The 20,232-nt window shown below is 39.5% G+C and overlaps 1 protein-coding gene across 2 annotated transcripts in view; it reads left to right on the top strand.

The window, feature by feature from the left end:
- The window catches only part of slc36a1 (solute carrier family 36 member 1), a 47,714-nt gene extending 28,265 nt beyond the window's left edge, over positions 1-19,449 (top strand). For both annotated transcript variants that reach the window (XM_038700382.1, XM_038700383.1), the window contains exon 12: positions 16,250-19,449. In XM_038700382.1, the coding sequence (XP_038556310.1) occupies positions 16,250-16,524 (275 nt within the window). In that variant the 3' untranslated portion in view covers positions 16,525-19,449. The remainder of the gene's footprint in view (positions 1-16,249) is intronic.
- Positions 19,450-20,232: the final 783 nt, after the last annotated feature.

The raw sequence follows: 20,232 nt of genomic DNA, 5'->3' as shown, positions 1-20,232 counted from the left end.
AACATGAACATCCAACATTGTAGATAAGTCATAAAATGTGGAAAAGCATAATAGGTCTAGATTAGCCGTCTGTACAGTGTCCTCTCCAAAGCACGACAAAACAGCCAGTAAAGAGTTATTATCAAACTTGAATTAGCTCCTTTCACAGGCACATTTTTGTAAAATAAATGATGTTTATTCATGCATTTAATACGTTTCATGTAATGGGTAGGTGTTGGGTGTTATGTGTTCTGTGCACTTGCGGTGATATTAAGTGCTTTGCATAAAAGCCTCCATGAAATGATGGATGTTAAGACCAATTTAAATCAGTCTGAAAGGGAGATCATTCATAATATTCATAAATAATCTCAATTTGAGTTTGATACACTTTGTGGTTTCTCAGCACCAGGCAGTGCTTAAGATCTTTTATATTATGGCGAAGATACAGTACGTGAGGGAAATTGAACACAGAATAAGATGCACGGCAGAGGCACCGATGTACATCTTAAGCAGCGCGTATCGGTGCAGCAGAGAGATCACTAATGCTATTCAATACTAGGTTTGTGACTGCAGTTAGTATAATAATACTTGAGAGAAAATATTATAATTGGGGAAAATATGTAAGTATTTTTTCCTAACAAGAATTGTCCCTCCTCAGTTCATTGCCATTCCCTCCTCACTTCATTTCACGTGGAATAAAACTTCAAATCATAGCAAACTTATTGAGTTACAGGACCGGAGCACTTGTGAGCCCCAGGATCTTCATTTCCTTTATTAACTGTGATTGGAGCTTGTAGAGATATTATGCAGAGAACATTTGCCACGCTCTCTGGGTTTCAGCACCAACATGTTGATAAGCTAATAAAGGGAAGACATGCATACATATGCCACTTCATGTCTGCAGGTCATTTGCAAGTTAGGTGTGTGTGTTGTGAATGGACACAGTGCAGCAACAAGAAAAGACCTGCTCCCACTGACGCTTGCTTGAATGAAGGAGGCAAGGGACAGGGGACTAAAGGAGGAATCATGTTGCTCCTATATGTGCATCTGCAAGAAGGAGATTACTTTTGGTTTTGATACGGAATTCAAGATGAGATTGTAGCGCCATCTGCTATGTGTAGAGTAAATCTTAAAGAGGATACATCTGAGGGTCTCAGTCTTTGAATCGAGAACAGATATCGGTCTTTGGCTGTCCAGAGGGGGAAGCTTGTCTTTGTTACACTACTGCTGCCGCGTTTTTAGTGATGTGAGTTTGCTTCTCTTGGTCTGCTTTGCAAGGTTATCTGAGAGTGCAGCGAAAGAGAGGCTAAAGGTGTACAAAGAAATAAACTATTGAAATGCCTTACACAGAGCAGGTGTATCACTCTTCAGAAAGTAAATATTAAGATGAAACGGCATCACATAGACACTACAAATGAATATCCAGAGACTTTTTTTTTAGTAAACCTACAACAGTGCTACAACAAGTCCTCGTCTTTCCCCGTTATTGGTTTCAGTTTGAGCTCAATCAGATAAGAGTTAAAAGAGAGGAAGGCCCTGAGCAAACACTCTCTCTTTCTGCTGAGCTGTGCTTTGACTTGTGCCCCAGCTCGAAAGGTCAGTTCATTTCAATGCAGGAAGATTTCTTTTGAAGTGAGGACTCTATTCTAATTTACCAGAGATTGGCTGAGGGGTGAAGAAGCTTATTGCCTTAGCCAAGCAGATCAGTTAAGAAATCTCTAAATGGGCACAAATATTGTTAATGCTGAACCCTCTGGTAAAGCTGCATGAAGTGATTCTTGACCAATAGTGGCAGATGGTAGATTTGTAAAACAATGTCACAGAATGAGCCTCGTTAAGCTATATCAATCTATCAAGTTGTAATCAATAACATGAGGGCATACACTTGCGTACTGGAAATGATGCTGAGACAGAACCAAAAGTTTGCCCGTATAAACCCAGAACAATGAGACATTAAAACGCTCTGTAGAGATGAGGGAGGATGCTGAGTTAGATAATTCTCAAAACACAAAAACTGAAAATCCTTTTAATGGAGATAAAAAGTTAATATTTGACTCCCTTGACCCAAAGCTGGAAGAACTTAACCAGATCAACCAGCTAAGCAAAGCAATACCTGAGGTAATGATTCTCTGATGGATTCCAATTCTAGCAACGCTTTCACATTACAGAGAGTCGTTTGACTTATACATACACATATGGCGTTAATCAGATGTGTTTTGAAAACTTCTGGCTTTGCAACTCCCAGTGGTATCAAAAGAGACTAGCAGAAAGCAATTCATATCAAACCCCGCCTCCATCAGCCTACTCCTCCACCCCTCGGGTCTGAACTGAGGACACAGATGAATTGGTTGTTAGCAACACATAGGCTGCACCAATTTTCACCACCAATAGATAATGTTTCTGCAAAAACTGTCGTCAGAGTAATTTGAAAGATGCTGTAATCACACTGCAAATCTCTACATAATAACACCACTAATGGTAAATCCATTACAAGTCTGGACAATTTTTGCTTTTCATAATACCTACTTGGGACCAAGCAGTGAGGAAAAGAGGACACAAGGTGTTTTTAGGTGAAAACTGGGGGTTTTAACTAAACTTAAACTAAATGATTAATATAACAGATAATTGCCAGTGTGACCCTACAGTGTTAAAATCTGTGCAAGTCATATAAACAATGAAAGGTAAATGAACACATTCCAAATCAAGTAAACGGTGTGATGTTAGTAGTTTGGGTGGTTGACTACAAATGAAATGAACCTGTGTAGGAAACAAACTAATGAGGTGAGAGTGTGAACTGTGACTGTGGCCATCACACCCCTCTTTAATGGCGCTTTAAATACATAAGTCATAGTCACCTATGCAGAGAAGCAAGCCGTGAAGCAAAGAAATGTATTTCTTGCCTGTACTGCAGCTATATTGGCTGCACTGGTCATTTCATATTTGCTTTGAAAGTATGAGTCACTTTGCCACAGGCTTGAGCTGAGCAGCTAGCGTGTGTTGTTAAGCTGTTGACGGGAACAAGAGAGGACGTGAGGATGTCTCGTGAGCCTTCTCTTCTTCCTTTTGGGGGTTTATTATTTATTGTATTTTTTATTTTTTTTGTACTTCATCCTTGAGCACTGAGGCACAAAGGTGGTGTGCCGCTGGGAATGCACGGTGCATGTTGCTGGACTGTAGTGCTGTCATATTTTTACCCTTTCAGAAACGGGATGTGTGCACGTTCACCTTTTTGTCTTGTGGAGCTAATTCACCTCTGTTGTTTGGCCTTTGCTTTATGCGCCTGTTTCAGCTCATCTGAATGACCTTGTATCTGTTAGAAGCAGTGAATCAAAGATCAGATGTGGAGTGATGTGGTTAACCTACTATAGGTCTAAAGGTCTATTTTAGAAAGCACATTTGGAAAGCCACCACAGTAAAAACTAAAAAGCATTAATGAAGAGAAAAGCAGTTGAACTGATATGTTTCACTCCACATTTATCTGAAAATAAAAAACAAAAAACCTGTGCTTTTATTTTTTTACTTTTAAATAATAAGTAAACACTGTTGATTTCAATTAACATAATTAGAATCAAATATACATTAAAATGCATTGCTAGAAGTATGTGGACTCCATGGACAAAAAAAACATGCTGATGTTACACCCTCAACTATTCTGGGTAGGCTTTCTACCAGATCTTGGAACCTGGGTACTTTGGCGTCGACATCTTGTATTTTCGGAACCAGACGTGACCGGAAGTGACAATTTCGGATGAGAAAGTGGCGCTAACTAGCTTGGTTAGCAAGGTGCATCTGTCATTCACATTAACTGGGATGTAAACTGGGATTCTAATTTTGGCTTGTGAGACTTAAAACAAATTATACTTGCCGGGAAAAATTAACAGCTGACTCATAATGAGTCTTTTTGAAGAGCGCTGGTCAAATTTACACAGTGCAGTGGATGCGACTTGCCTCTATCCTGATTAACAGGTTGTTCATGTTAGCGACTTGTCAATCACAAGATGGTCCTAAAGCAGACCCAGCTTTATTGTCCATTTTCCTTTTAAATTAGACTAAATGAAGCTCATGCCGAATTGAAGAAGACATGAAACTAGTGATTGCGATCATAAACCCTCTAGGAAAGTGTTTACTTAGGTAATTGTTGAAGTGAGAAGTAGGGCTATTTTGCAAGTCCAACTTATATTTGCAACTAGTGGAGTCATATAGCAGTAAGTTTTCCCTACATTGACGCCCAAATTCTGAAAAAACAAAACAAAAAAAACAATAGGACATTGGTGTCTACATACTTTTGGCCACAAAGTGTATACAAACTCCCCTAAAGGTACCCTGTGTGGCGTAAACAATGACACACTACACATCTCTTCACCAGCCTTTGTCAGTGTCACAGCACATATTATAAAATATACGCAAATGTGTCTGAAAGTACAAGTCATGTTTTTAAACTAGCCTTATCTTTGAATGACAACCTCTGTCCTGTCAGCCGAGCTAAAAGAAGCACAGCCAGAGTAGCCGGACTGCGAGCAGACAGGTCAGCCTGAGGATTTCTGTCTTTTGCATGGACCTCCTGCTGAGCGGGGAAGGTCAGCCTCGCCCTCCAACTCAATCTTCCCTCACTTCCACTGCTCCTCTGCCTTCTTTCTGTCATCAGCCTTCCCTCCCTCATAGTTTTTGTCATTATGTTTTCTCACTCTCCGTGTCTAGAGCAGGGTTGCTCGACATATTCTTGCCTGTGCTAATTCTTAGATCCTAAAAGGTCCTTAAGGGTTTACCCTTAGATTGGAGCATGGCATATTCTTGTACTGTATTTCAGCCCATTGAGGCAACTCATGTATTTAAAACATATTTATGTTCTTTAATTTTTATTAAACATAATCATCAGTGGCATAAATCTGTTATAAATCACATTTGATCCAGTCTGCATATCAAGCTACCCCATGGGCAGTCTCAGTTGTTTTCTTTTTGATAGGACATCCCACTGATCCACTGACTGTTCTGTTGTTGTTCTCCTCTGTCCATACTCTTATTGTTTATCTCTATTCTGCATTAAGCCACCCACAAGCCAAGAGTTCACGCCTAACTAGGCCTTCAAGTAGGGAAAAAAAGCATTGCATGAAAAAACACAAATTACTGCATTGACGAGGTCGTGTTGCTTCAGCATTCCTGGATGAAATGCAGACAGATGGTCTGAACAGATCCAGGAGTTTGAGGGCTTATCAGACAGCTTAACACTGTGGAGAAATATGATACCCTCTTATTTAGATTTTATACAGGATATTCACACATGAATCAAGAAATTAAAGCACAAGGAATAAATATAACAACTTCCCTACATCAGAAAGTAAGTTTTCTGTCCAGAGGGGGGAAAAAAAACAACTTAACTCTTAAACTTAAATCACTGATCTTTGCCTCTTTTATCCTTTGGTATAAAGCCAGCAGACTAGCTGAGTTGGATAATATGAGCATGCTGTGTGTAGCTTAGTATCCTGACATGATAGAACTTTTGATTTTTCAAGTTTGCGCATTTGCAGCAGGATGTAACTTTTTAGACACTGCGGTGCAGCTCTGTTCGCAGGAGAGTCCGCAGAATGTCAAACAGGACGACTGTCCCACTGTGACGATGACTGATTCTTATCTGGTTTTCATCCTGGTTAAGCAATGACAACCAGGACTTGTATAAGTAACCTGTAAGAACTTTGTCAGTGTCAAACTCCTTTCTGCAGATTGTCTTTTTCGACACAAAACGGGACAAAAAGTTATGTTCCAGAACAGGACGTACGAGTCGACACTCTGTAAAAGTGCTGTCGTTGTTAAAGTCTTCCTTGCGCTTTCAGGCCCCCTCAAAACCTGGGAGTAGCATCTGAGGGCTCTTAAATATAGACGGGTCAGTGTGATGTCAAGCCAGGAAAAGAACAACAGTCTCTCTCTGATCCTATTGCTTGTTTATCCTCAGACTTTGGTGAGGAGATAAAGTTAAGTGTCCACCGGGAGCTTCTTTGCCCGCAGTGCAGGGGTCTTTTGTCATCATTTTCACGGTAGTATTCACAGAGGTGCTTACAACTTAATTTGTTTGTTGTTCAGAGAAAGAGGCTTCAGAATAGGTTTTTCTTGAACTTCTTAAAGTGGAAAGAAAATTGAAGGTCTTTTGACAATGTGTCCACTTTGTTGGCACAAACTTCAGTTGTTGATATTGATTGCAAGGCATCTAGACATTTCTAAACACACTTGAGGCATGAAAATGCTTTTTGTATAGAAAGTATTGTTCTTGATATTGGAATTTCACTGAGAGTTTGGTTCACCTGAAAATTTGGGTCATAATTATATTTAACAATAATTGACTATTATAATTACAATATACTTGACTTTTTAACCACTATCTTTAATTAGATCAAATGTAAGGCTGTGGATTGATGCCGTGCAATGCACTGTGACTTTTACTGTCCTGTTTTACCGTGTTTCTATTTCATATTTAGCTCTTTAAAATGTATTTTATCCTGTTTAATTTTCTATTTCACCCTTTTAAAATTTATATTTTAATGGTTTTTTTTTTCTCAATTTCCCTTTGCTGCTTATGTTTACCTATACTTTTATCACACAAAGGAAATTATCCAATTAAAGAGTTTAATTGTTGTAGTTGAACTATTCAAATCTGATTTTGGTGTTTAATATGCCCAGAGATGGGGCCTAAGGATGGTGATAACTGGATGGTCAGTCTGTCCATCTGTACCATGCTTGGGTAACCATTATATAGTTCCCAGAGGAAGGCTCTTTATGATTTCAGTGACCTCCTGACCATGTGCCTAACAACTAATTTCCATTTAACCAACACTAAATGACAATGTATCTCAACATCAAGTTACCTGATTTGCATAAAATCTACTGCAGATATTGATGGTCCCTTTAAGTGAATCATAACGTTGTATGCTGTCCTTTTCTCTAGCACACCGGTCATCAAGTTGACTTTGCACACAAGATGTGTAAGGAAGTTTGTCGTGTGAAGCAAGCTTCTGATTTTAATGTCCCCATTGCTTTTTCCTCTTGTTCGTTCAGTGAAACACTTTCAAGTTTAGGGAGGCAGTCATGAACGTGGCAGCCTCCAGGGACAACTAGATGGGCTTTAGACTTTTAGTGGTGTTGTCTAATGAATGACTCCAGTATGTCTTTTGTGTCTGGCTATTTCATTTTTTGGCGTCTCGCAGGTATCGCACAATGAAATGTTAAATTTCTAACAAATGACATGGCAGGCTAGAAAGGTCTCTTGGTGACATTTAGCTGTTGTACAATGCACCACAAAGAAAGAATGACAGCTCATCATTGTGCGGTACCAGAATATATAGTTTTGTGGTTTTACGTTGTATCGAAATATGCCTTTTTTAACCTTTTTGTTGTATCACTGATGTGATTTCTGCCCTTTTTACTGTTTCTATTTATCGTGTCTTCCTGCCAAACCAGCAGAAGTACATGTTTTATGACGTGTGTGATTTTATTTATTTTCATCCATTCCTCTTGGGATTGTCATGAGACATGTTCATTTCCAGCACCACTTTACATTATAGAAATAACAATATATAGACTGAACCGTTGATACAAGGCAGTATGGATCCATGCTTTCATGTTGTTAAGGCCAAATTCTGACCCCACCATCTGAATGTCACAGCTGAAATGAAGACTTATCAGACCAGGCAACGTTTTTCCAATCTTTCATTGTCAAATTTTGGTGAGCCTGTGTCAATTGTAGCCTCAGGCCCCATCTACAATACTCCATTTTTGTTTAAAAACAGATTTAAAACAAATGCGATATCCGTCTACACCAGCGTTTTAGCTGTGTATCAGAGTTGATCTCCGTCTATATTTAAACCACTGAAAACGCATATCTAGTGGCCATTCATGTACACTGGGCGTATCTGTGTAAATATGAAGCAGATGGTCTATTCCGTAGTTACAGAAGATTTGGCGAGTACAACAGACCAAAAAACGCACCAGATTTTATTTTGCATAGACCAATATCGAGCTGGGACTGTTACTGAATGTAATACGGGGGGTGATGATGATGATGATGATGATTAATAATAATAATCTTTATTTGTAGAGCACTTTTCAAAAACAAGTTACAAAGTGCTTTAACAAGTGCAAAGACAACAATACAAGCAAGAAAACATTGAAAACTGGAAGTCGTCGCATAGTCAAGACATAAAACTCTGTCAGTAGCATCGTGTTTCTGCTTTGCGAGACCCAATCGGAGAGCCAGACGTGAATGTCTGCGTCATCGTTTCTAAAGTCCTCTGTTTTTGCCCCGCTGCACTAAAACGCTACCCGGAGTTTTAAAACGAAAAACGGGGTCGGCAGCGTTTTCAAACTTTCCGTTTTAGGTCTTTGTTTTTTCCATTTTAGTCTGGACGGGAGGTGCAAACTTAGCAAAAGGTCTCTGTTTTAAAATGAAAACTAAGTAGTATGGAGTTCCTGTTCTTAGCTGTCTGGAGTGGCACCTGGTGTGGTCTTCTGCTGCTGTAGCCCATCTTCTTCAAGGTGTTGTGCATTCAGAGATGGCATTCTGCATACCTTGGTTGTAACGAGTGGCTGTTTGAGTTACTGTTGCCTTTCTGTCATCTCGAACCAGTCTGCCCATTCTTCTGTGACAAGGCGACAAGGCAACAAGGCATTTTCGTCCACACAGCTGCTGCTCGCTGGGTATTTTCTCTTTTTGGACCAAAAAGAAAATGAACGAAACGAGTTTAAATGTTTTTATTTGTATACACAATCTAAGAAGCTTAGAACTAGCTCAAGCAGGTGACCCAGTGGGCTTGAAGAGGTTTTATATATGCTAAGAACTTCTATGAAAGCCAGACCAGGCATATCGTCAGGTGTATGATAGAAAAACAGCTCAGGCTGCTTAAATCCACAGAAGAACTGGGTAGTACTCCAAGATGTTTTGGCCAACCTGCTGGCAGAGTTCCTTCAGACACTACGTGCAAGTGTAGTAGAACGGATAGTGTTTTGAAGGCAAAGGGTGGGAACACCAAATGTTTTTTAGATTTTTCTTCGGTTCACTCACTTGGCTTTTTGTTAATTTATAAATATAATCTAAAACCACATTTTTGCACAGTACCACCTGTATGTGGATATATATAAATAAGTGGACGTCTTTAAACACCCACATTTTTGTATTGTGGAGAAAATGTGTGATCTCATATTCTTAATTCAGTCCTCTAGGTGTGAGAGTCTGGAGAGTGAAAATATAAAAGCTTTTGCTTTGGAGTGAGAGGGTATTTAAATCGCCTTCATGTCTTTACATTTGCCTTAAAATGCACGTCAATTATTTCAAGTATAGTTTCAGAAGAGATTGATATGGATTTATTCATGAAACCATGCTCTAAACAGTCTGCAAATATCCTTTTTTTTATCATACAGTCCCTTACAGCCATACAGTTTTGAGCAATCATTTTCCAACAAGTGCCGTCTTTGCTACAGAACAAGGCAAGTTTATTTGTATAGCGCATTTCAACAACAAGGTAATTCAAAGTGCTTTACATAAAACATAAAAGCAACAGGGAAATATAAAAAAGTTTAAAAGCAACATGAGGAAATACAAAAAATACACATTAAAAAATAATAAAATTTACAGTGCAGTGTACAATCAGGGTTAAAAGAGTTGAATGGAAAATAAAAACAGGCTGAGGGGTTGAGCAAATAATTGAGTTACAATTATTCTGAAAAGAGAATAAACAGAAGTACACTTAATCTACTCTCTGTAGCTAGTCTGTACTCAGGTCCATAGCAATCTTTGGGTCCACTGAAACTCCAAAAACCCACGGACACTACAGAGAAACCAGGACATGTCTGTCCGCAGGCCACTTTGATCCAGTTATACTCTGGATCCACCTGCGCGTTTACAGGTGGACAGAGGTTCCTGCAAATCACTCAGGCGCCAGATTTAAGACCACTTCCTTCACTCTGTTGAATCTCACTCTAATTATCTTTTCACTCAATTACCTACTCATTTATCACTGCAGTCCTCTGCATCATTTGTAATTCCACCCTGAAGCACTTGTAATTGGACTGCTTTGAAATACATGTTAACACAGTACACTGCTCTTATTACCCTGCTCACATATAGGATACTGTAAAGGCTAAATCTCTCTGATTTAAGATCAACACTGAGGTGTGTTTTGGACGCCTGGGTTCTTCAGAGTCAAACATTTCACTCTGTTGTACTTAATAGTAATTATAGGGTGTAGGTTCAAGAATAATTCAGGAATGTCACTGCCAGTCATTAACAAGACGCCTGGATGCTTTTTGCAAGTCATGTAGTGTTTGAGCAATAGGGTGAAAGCCTGAACTCTTGAGCTAGAGCAGCTTGCTAGAGGTACTACTGCTGAAGATGGCATTTTTAAAATGTCAGGGATACTCGTGAGCAATCGTCACCATTCAGCCCATACTGGCAGTGGTGCAAATTGTTTTCCATAGGACAGCACAGCGTGGAAAAAGGTGTTGTTTACCTTGATAATATGTTGGAGCTGTAGAGCATGTAGTCTTTAGCTCTTCGTCAAACAGCTCACCATAGCAAATTTGTCTTCATATGTTATGTCACATAGTATGTGTAACACATGGAACAGTTCATATAAAACAATTATTGTTCTTTTGCTGTACATATTTTTCTGAACTAAGATCCCATGGTGGTCCACCGGAAGGAGAGGGGCTGTGCCTCTCAATGAACACTGCTGAAATATAGCGCAAACATGGCTGGAAAGCGATCAGTAAACAGCAACTGGAAAGACATGTGGAAGTAGCAGTGAAACTAAAGTGTGAACCACAGAGATTCAGTTAGTAAATACAATAGTACTGAGAGCTGAACATAGACAGACTTTTAAAAACGGAGCTTTCTCTTTCGTCACCCGCACAACTACACATGTTGAGCCATGTGGAAAAGACATGACTTTTACTGCTACTACTTGAAGATCTTGCCGCTTTTTAAAAAATACACAAATGGATATCAAATTGATTTATCATTTTGATATATTTTCTGTCTGTCCCTTCTTTTTACCTGAGCGTTTATACTGACTAAAATAAATCGTTGATGTCATTGATGCTTCCCTGGTAAATAAAGGTTATTTAAAAATTAAATAAATTAATCATTACATTCCAGCAGACTGTCACCTCATGACTAAATAAATCTTACGAACGCTCATAGGGATGACAGATGACAGTTGTAATGACAGCTTCTGTTACCTTGTATTTTTGTAATTTCAAACAACCATGAGCCACTACAAATTGAATTGGTAACTTTGAGTGTATCCTGTATCCACTTGGCCAAAGGCTTTGGCTGCTCTGAACGTATCCCGAGGGATGAATTTATCTAATTAATTTCCTAAGAAATTCTAGCCATTTATTGAGGATCTAGAAGGTAGTTAGAACATCCACCCCCCTTTGTAATTGCAGAGCAAGAAAACGGTTGTACTTTTCTACAAGCTCCCCTAGATGTACCCCCTCCTTAGGCCCACCTATGATGTTTTTTAGTCATGTGAAAATGCAGAAAATTATTGTGTGCTGGAGCCACGATGACTCATATTGGCTTGAGGTATATACAAAGAACACTTCACTTTCTTCTGTAACAGCAAAGTACAAAAAACATACTTATTATTAGAGAAGGTTTTTTTAAATTCCCATAAAACTGCTGATTGCTAACTTAACACAGCGATGACATTTTGGGAGAGAGGGAGGCACGCCAGAGGTGGAAAAATGGAGCGCGAAGAGGAGGGAAGGTAAGAGAGTCAAGTTAATTATTGTGAGAGATCATGGCGGTTGAAATGACGAGACTGTCAGAGAGAAATCGTCATACATATTTAAAAGCCTGATGTCTTTGTCTTCCTCTTTGCAACATCATGGTTTGTAAATTTGTCATTGATGAGGTGGATTGACAACAGACTGCCCTGTGTTTGAAACATGCAGGCTCCTATGATCAGGAAAGATGGTGTCTCAACAACAGAACAAAACACTGAACCATCGCATGTTCAAGGAGTGTTGCCAGTTTTCCCTATCGAGCACTTTCTGCAGTTTAGTGGCCTAAATCATTTGTAAGAGACACGCAGCAACACCATTAAAGAATTTACACAAGATGGAATAATCACATCTGCAAAACTGCTAAAATATCTTAAAGCAAAGTCAATCTGCTCTTTTTCCCCCTGAAATAGGCCCTGTATACTTTCAGAGCATGGTAATGTAGATCAACATTGTTTCTCAGCTGGGTGGGTTGGGTAGCATTAAGTTTGCAACTACAGTTCATGCCATATTGAAGTCCATCTTTCCTACAAAAGGTCGTAGTATTAGGCTGTGTTCAGACCACTCATTCATGTCAATACTCAACAGGAAATGTATGTTTAGATGGTAAACTTACACTTCAATTTTAGTGATGGTGGTGTTCTGAGTCTCTTGTCTATGTTAAAATTAAATAAACACAGTTCAAAAGCATAACATACCACTGGTCGGCACTACATGTAGGTGAGAGGCATCTTCAATATCTTCAGGGTTTCCTGCATTGCTTTGTAACAGAGGTTGGCTGTCTAGCTTGAAATGAATACCAACTTGACATTGTTAAAAATGTACTTTTTTTTAAAATACAGGGAATAAGAGCAGAGGGGGTATTTCACACAGCAAATGGCATACATTTAATAAATATTGTTAGGGCCATTAGTAATTAACTAAGATGATAATATCCTCAGGAAAACCTTGAACTTTGCCGGTCTGGAGAAACATTTAGGTTTAATCTACTAAAGTCCAAGTTCTTGCTCACCCTTGACCGAAAGCAGGCAGAGCTAAGGAATGGTCATTTACTTACTCATTAATGTGACCTATTTCTTTTACTGGCTGTATTTTTTGCACAGTTAAAGCTTTTTTTTTTTTTTTTTTTTTCCTCTGGAATGTCAGCAAAGCCCCCCCCCCAGCTAATTAACATTAGCATATTCAGACATTTACTGTTCACTTGCTGTTGCCTGGGCCCCCTCCATCTTAAATGAGCTGCAGTCCACTGAGTAGCAGATCAGCCAATGGAGGCGAGGCAAATTAATGAGACAGTAGGACACCTCAGAGCAACCCCTACTGTTGGCTATAGCTTTGTGCAGAGGTGGTTTATGATGCAGTGTAAGCTGTGAAAAAATGTTCTATTCCTGCCGCTGCAGCTTCACATTAAAAGCATTTTTTACTGGCAAAAGTAGTCACAGGAAATGCACTCTGTGAGATTAGCGCTGACCGCTCTCATTCATCAAAAGTCACACAAGACAAAACAAAAACAACAAGACAACAGTCATTTTCAACAATTTTCTGACAGCGGAGCAGTTTAAAATAATGCAGTGAGTAATGCAAAAAGTCAAGACCATAACTTTGGGAATATCAATAAATTGCTTTTGCATTGTCTGATTTATTTAACATCCTAATGCCTAATGCCAATCCTTTGATTGGATGTAAAACATATTGCTTCAAATGCAACCAATAACCCTTAATAAAAATGTGTTACTGTTAACGATAATGTCCCTTATTCAGCTTGGAACTGTCAAATGCTCCTGACCTTACCCAGCATCAAAAGCCACAATCGACACATTTTCTCCTTCTCTAATGTCTTCGTCATTCTCTGAGGGGGTGTCGCACTGTTCAGAGTGCTCTCCGGCACACCAGAGCCCCAGAAGGCTGACAGGAGGAAAGTGGAGCGTTTTCTTTGTTTCTGTAAGATCGGATGTTGCACGGCCAAATTAGTGTGCTCCGAGCGTTCCCTCCTCAGCCCTTTGAAGCTGCCTGATGATCCGCGTTCTGCATCTGTCTCAGGGGACAGCAGCCTGACTTTTAGCTACAGCTTTGCGGTTTATATACTATGAAGGCTCAGCGTATTCTAGATACGCACTGCCCCCCCAACCCCCACCCCGTCACCCTCCTCCGTCGTCACGCCTGCCTTGTTTGACGGCTCAGAAAGCTTCAAATGTAGTTTGAAGAGCACCCTTCAACGGCGAGGGTCTTTTCCTAGAAGTGACAGATTTACTCCCTGCGAGCGTGTGGCTGCGAGGTGCTTTCACGGTACTTGTCACATGAAAGCTTGACCTTGCCGTTGCCCCATAGGTTAATTTGACAGACTTTGTGAGCAATTGATTATTGTTCAAAGAGTCTTTTTATCAGCTGCTGGTAATGGGCGTCCGTACAGAGAGAACAAGAACCCCCGACTTGTTGTCTCCACTTACTCCTGAGAAGATGCTTACAGACAGACAGAGAGGTGTGTGTGTGTGTGTGTGTGTGTGTGTGTGAGTAGCAAATCAAGCAAGCCTCTTTCCTGGTGTGTCCATGCGTGTAACAATCGTGCCCATTTTGATTTAAAGCTTCCCAGTGGAGTGTGTCAGCAGGAATGGAAACACACGCACACACACGTTGGTTGTGACGATTCAACCAGCGACACAGCGAGCCCTTGCTTTGTCAAGGCACGGCGGCAGCTCGCTGTTTGTACCCATCTCCACGACAACTGGTGAAGGGGCCTCAGGTCCCTGATGAACATAGCAGCGTGGTGAAAAAACAATCTCCACAATCACTGGTTTATTTTCTCAAAGTGGGATCTCTGCCCTCTCCTTCTCAATTTTCTCTCCCCCCCTTTCCCATTACTATGTCATCTTTTTGACCTCATCCATCTCTTTTTCTCCTCCTCCTTCACGCTCCCTTTATTCCCTGGCATGCTTCACCTCATTTCTCATCTATCCCTCTTTTCCTTCGTGTCAAACCTTTTCTGACCTGTTATCTACTGTAGATTAGATTTTCCTACCAGACCTGTGCAGCGGAGTAGATGAAAATTAAGAAACTGTCCCTTCTCTCTTCTGCAAGGCAGTCACTTCCTCATCTAGCTCTTCTAATTACGCATGATCATTTTTGTGTAACAGTATGGCTAAGTAAAATCAGAAAAGATGGTCTTTGCCAGAGAGATGAGAATTTTAAAAAAAATAAAAAAATTAATTGATCTTTACTATGGATTTCTTTCAATTTGATCACCAAATTGAGAAAAATCTATAGGTCCCAGGTAGCCGGTCTTGGTCTTGAGACTGGTCTAAAGACCACTTTTTGATAGTCTTGTCTCAGACTCCAGCGCATTTGTACTCTGTCTTGTCTCGGTCTCTGTCTTATTTCAAGACCATAACTTTGGGAATATCAATGAATTGCTTTTGCATTGTCTGATTTTATTTGTTAACATCCTAACTTTGATTAAATGTAAAACGTATTGCTTCAAATGCAACCAATAACCCTTAATAAATATGTGTTACTGTTAACGACTGTCGCCCCTCCCCACAATGGTAAGCTTGGAAAAGGAGTGTTGAATAAAGATGCTTACGTTGATTTCAGCTCTTAGTGTTTGTATGTGAGTGTTTTAATGGGAATGTGGATCTTTCAGATCAGTTTGAGAAGAACCTATGATCTCGTTTTTTTTGACACATTTCATTACACATTTTATTGTGTCATGTAATGTGGGGAACTGGTCTTGCACTTGACTTGGTCTAAGAAAATAGAACCAGGAATGAACATTATAGAGAGCCTAAGTCTCTCGCTTCTGCTTTCGGCCCATGGGACCTTTTTTCGGGAAAAATATGTACGGTAGTCAACGGTGAGAGACAACTTATTTTTTGATCCTGTTTGTCAACTTAAAAGATAATTTTGTCTGAGAAGAAAGTTGACGGTTTGTCGTAAAACTGTAAAGTTAAATTTAGTTTTGTGTGAAAACCATTCACTGAACTACATCTCTGGTCTCACACAATGTCACCAACATGTTAATGCCGTAATGCTAAGCTAACGTTCATTGCTTGGTTGCTGCTAGCTAGGTAACTTAGCTATGTTCCACGCAGAAATGTTTCTCACCTGATTTGTTTAATCCAACAACTCTGTCCTTTTTATCACATCATCTACACGTGGAAGCTCTTTCACTTTAGCTTCAGTCATTGAGAGAAAAAGTCATGACATCACTAGGGGTGGGGCGATTCGTTGAAGCGTCGCTGCATCCGGTGTTACTGGGATTCAGACAAGCTCCAGCTACAACACCGCTCCTTCAACCGTCTAAAGTGTAATTAGCTGTCTCTTGCCAATGACTACCGTACATATCTTTTCCAAAGTAAGGTCCCTTGGTGGGAATTTGGCTCTCTATAAAAGCACATAGAAGGATTCGGATTTGAAAATATTTGCTATGAGAAATGCTCAAGACGAGGTCTGTTAACCAAAATGTTACAAAGCTCTCCCTCATCCTGTCTCTGCGTTTGTCCTCCTCCAGGTGCCCTCGCCATCCTCATACCTGAGCTGGACCTTGTCATCTCATTGGTCGGCTCGGTCAGCAGCAGTTTCCTGGCTCTGATCTTTCCTCCCATCCTTCAGATTTTAGCCTTTCACACAGAGGGCCTGTCGCCCCTGGTGACCATCAAGAACGTCGCCATCAGCCTGGTTGGTTTGATTGGGTTCGTCACAGGAACCTACATCGCCATCGAGCAAATCATCGCCCGTAACGGACTCAAACATGAAGAGACATTCACCTCCTACATGGTCCAGTGATGAAGCAAACTGACTGACGGCCATTTAGAAACCATTTTCATGTTTTTGATCGTTGATTTGCTCCTTTTTGGATATGGTGTCCATTTTAAGTCTCATCAAATGTTTTAAGCATTATGAAGCTGTAAGGACTTGTGGTACTCCCCTACAGTGTCCTGTCGTATCTGACACACACGACTAGTGGCAGTTACTCACTCACACTTCATCAAGTCCAGCCATTTAGTGCAATATAGTAATATAATTATGATAAAAACAAAATCATTCCTTCAGGTTGTAAATACCTTCAAAAGAATTTAAGAGAATTGAAGGTGTTCAGAGGTAATTTATCATTTCGACAGCCTGAATATATTGATGTATAATATTTCAGTCAAAACATCAAACTACCTCACAAAGGATTTGGTATTTCGAAACATCCAGATTAGACTATGTTGCTGAGATTGTGGGGTCTTGTAACCCTGAAACAGCTTCTCATATAGAGCTTATATATTTTGAGCCACCACCTCCATTGAGGGGGGGGGGGGGAAGGATGGGGGGAAAAAAAAATCTACAGTTTTTGTTGCACTTTGATTTATGCCTTATTCAGTGAAAGCGGCTCACTACATAGACAACACATCACGTAACTGTAACTTCAAAATTACTGTTGCAAAAGATTTTATTTTATAACAAAAGGGTTTGGGTGTCAATGGTTCTGATTTGGAGCCTGTTTCAAATTAATAGGAACCATGGATTCTTTGGGATTTGTGCTTTTTGATTTCTCTTATTGAATCTTGTCAGGAGGTTAGGACCTGGTGCACACTGTGTTCATCACTGGCGGGCATGCTTAAAAGTATGGAAGTAAATTACATTCACTAAAGGAAAAAAAACTGAGTCCTTATTGTGTGATTATCACTTCCATGTTTCATTATGACTTAGTATCTCATAATGAGATTAAGATCTCATTTATGAATGTACGGATCTTATTCTCATCATTGTAGCTCTAGAAATGGATGTTTTAGGTTGTGGTAGTCAGGTTATTTAAAAAAGGTGCACGCTGTTTGAGCAAATGGGATTGCCTCTAAATCTTTCCTTGAACTTTGTCTTAGTGTAATTTTACAGCTCACATCAGCACCTAGTCATAACACTGATTTATGTGTTTGTGCCTGGATATTAGCAACAATTTAGGATGCCTGAGTAGGCTGATGAGCCATTTAATTTTTACTTTGTTGTTTAAATACTGACACCAATGATGTTTGAGATCTGCAGCACAAAATGTTAAGATTTAAGATCATTTTGAGGTATTGAGTCCCACCCACCATGAGCTATGGATCTTATAAATATGAGATACTAAATGGGGTGAAGTTTCTTTAGTTAATGAAGTGCACTTATGTACAAAAGTGCAACTAAACAAAACCATTTCACGAAGGGAGGAAGTATTAGTGCAGTATCAGTGCAGGACTTCTGTTGTCTCTAGTCACAGTGCGCTAGAATCACCTAATACCAGAACATCTGGCTCAAGTCAGATTTAAAAGGTTGACGTATAACTTGTTCATGACAGGTTGAAGAATATATATTCTAATAAATTTCTATTTTAATGTTTGGTAGAAAAGGTGTTCTTTACATATTTTAGCTGCTATTCTTGCCAAAAACAACAAAACCAGGATTTGATAAGAACCCAGATTGATTCAATAAGTCGTACTGATACTTAACCCTTTAACAAAACATCAAACTTTAGAAACTTTGTCGTACTTGATGATGTAGGAGCTCTTCAATGTAACTTAATTTTCTGTTTTTTAGGACCTATTTTGGATCAAATTAATTTTTTAATGTGTTTTAATGTTTTAACGTATTTACTAAATTAATGGTTTGGTATTTTTAAGTAGTTTTTTTTTATTGAATAGCATGCATTTTTAAGACTTACAGCTAACCTTAAATGTTATTATGGTTTAAGTACAGCGAGGCTCTGCATGTAATATAATGAAATATGTAATATAAAATTAGTTACAAGCTGACAAATACCAACAGGTACTGTAAGTTCATTCTAAAGCTTCTCTACTGTTGTCTTCAGTGTTTGTGGCAGTATAAAGGGGCCTGGAATTTTGTGGTTTTTATCTTTAAAAAGAAATGCAGGTATTTATCAGAGGAAATTGGTAAAATCCGATAGCTATGAGCCTTTCGTGTAAATGACTTGTAACAGCTGCTGGTCTGAATCACAGTTGTTTTTCTGTATAACCATTTGTTGCACATGTAAATATCTGCGCACACACACAAGTTATTTTAAATGACCAAACACCAATTTTCTTTATCTGCATCTGCGATTTTCTCTGAACGTCCCCCTGGGCACTTTCAAGGTCCCATGTTATGCTCATTTTCAGGTTCATACTCATTATTTGGGGGTGTCTACTAGAACATGTGTACATGCTTTAATGTTTAAAACACATTATTTTTCTCACTGTCTATTGCTTCAGCATCTCTATTCACCCTCTGTCTGAACACTCTGTCTTAGCTCCTGTCTCTTCTTCTGATTGGCCAACTTCTCAGAAGCCTCCGGGGGGGCAGCAGCTAGCTGCTACAAAGCTGAATCCAAATGTGGAGATAGGTGTGGCTCACTGATTACAGTACAACATACACACAGATTTTGGTGTGGGGAGGTCCTATGCTAAACAGATCCAACGTTGATGTGAAGAATGGAGCCAAATTCAAACAGCATGTTTGCGCACACATTTACTGCAGGAGAAAAAAATAGAGGATGTTTTTTTTCTCATAGTTTGGGGGTCTGTGGACAAACGAGGGACACGTATTTAGGTTGACATGGAAAAAGTAGATTTTGATGATATGGGACTTTTTTTTTTTTTTTTTAAGGTGTAGAATGACTTATTTGATAAATTAATTAAAACATTTTTATTTTAGCAGTCTTTATTCTTTGCTCAGAATAAATAACACTTAAATTATTCATATGTGCTTTGTGCTTTTTTTAAGAGAAACTCAAGAATCGTTCACTCATTTCGATGTTGGCTGAATTCCCCTCCAGCCACTGATCCGGTTGTGCTACAGCTTATTCTGCATAACAAGGACCAATAGCAGTAACTAGTTTAAGTCAGGTCATGGCTAGGTTTTATTGTTACTAACAGAAATATATCCAGAAATAGAAGATGGCACATAAGGTCAGCTAAACTGCTGACATAAATTCTCCCTCAGCCAATTACTGTCTTCAGTGTGGTTTGGCTGTCACAGCAGCAAGGATACTGATTTTAAAGTGAAGCCCGGCTGCGGTGGTCTGTTTTACTGTAATTAGACAGTTGCCACTTCAGATTCTCCCTGAATAAGGAAGATAAGTAAATGTGGAGGGATTTACATTTATATTTCAGGCTCATTCATTTACCTAACTAACTACTGTAGCACAGCAAAAGTGACCTTGAAACATAAACTAGCATATAAACAAAAAAAGGGAAAAGACTGCCAAATAACTGACGGCGCCAGTTAAATAATGTAAGGGCGACATGCTGTATCGTCATGAGCTGGTTCATAATGGACAAGGGCTCTCACTCAGCACTCGCCCTGATGAGCAGATTTCAAATCTTAAAGGTCGCACTTAGGGATTGCTTTTACAGTACTGGCACCAGGAAGCCGACTCCACCCATCAGAGACTGCATATAGGATCTGCTTAATAGCAATTTGTTCCTTTCACTAGCCCAGTTATACACACTGCGCCAATGAGAACAAGGTCATAAAGAG

This window comes from Micropterus salmoides, unplaced genomic scaffold (assembly GCF_014851395.1).
Source record: "Micropterus salmoides isolate LMB-PRFRI ecotype aquatic unplaced genomic scaffold, ASM1485139v1 Ms_hic_scaffold_5, whole genome shotgun sequence".
In the NCBI taxonomy this organism is placed as follows: domain Eukaryota; kingdom Metazoa; phylum Chordata; class Actinopteri; order Centrarchiformes; family Centrarchidae; genus Micropterus; species Micropterus salmoides.
This window is presented reverse-complemented; position numbering and strand designations above follow the sequence as displayed.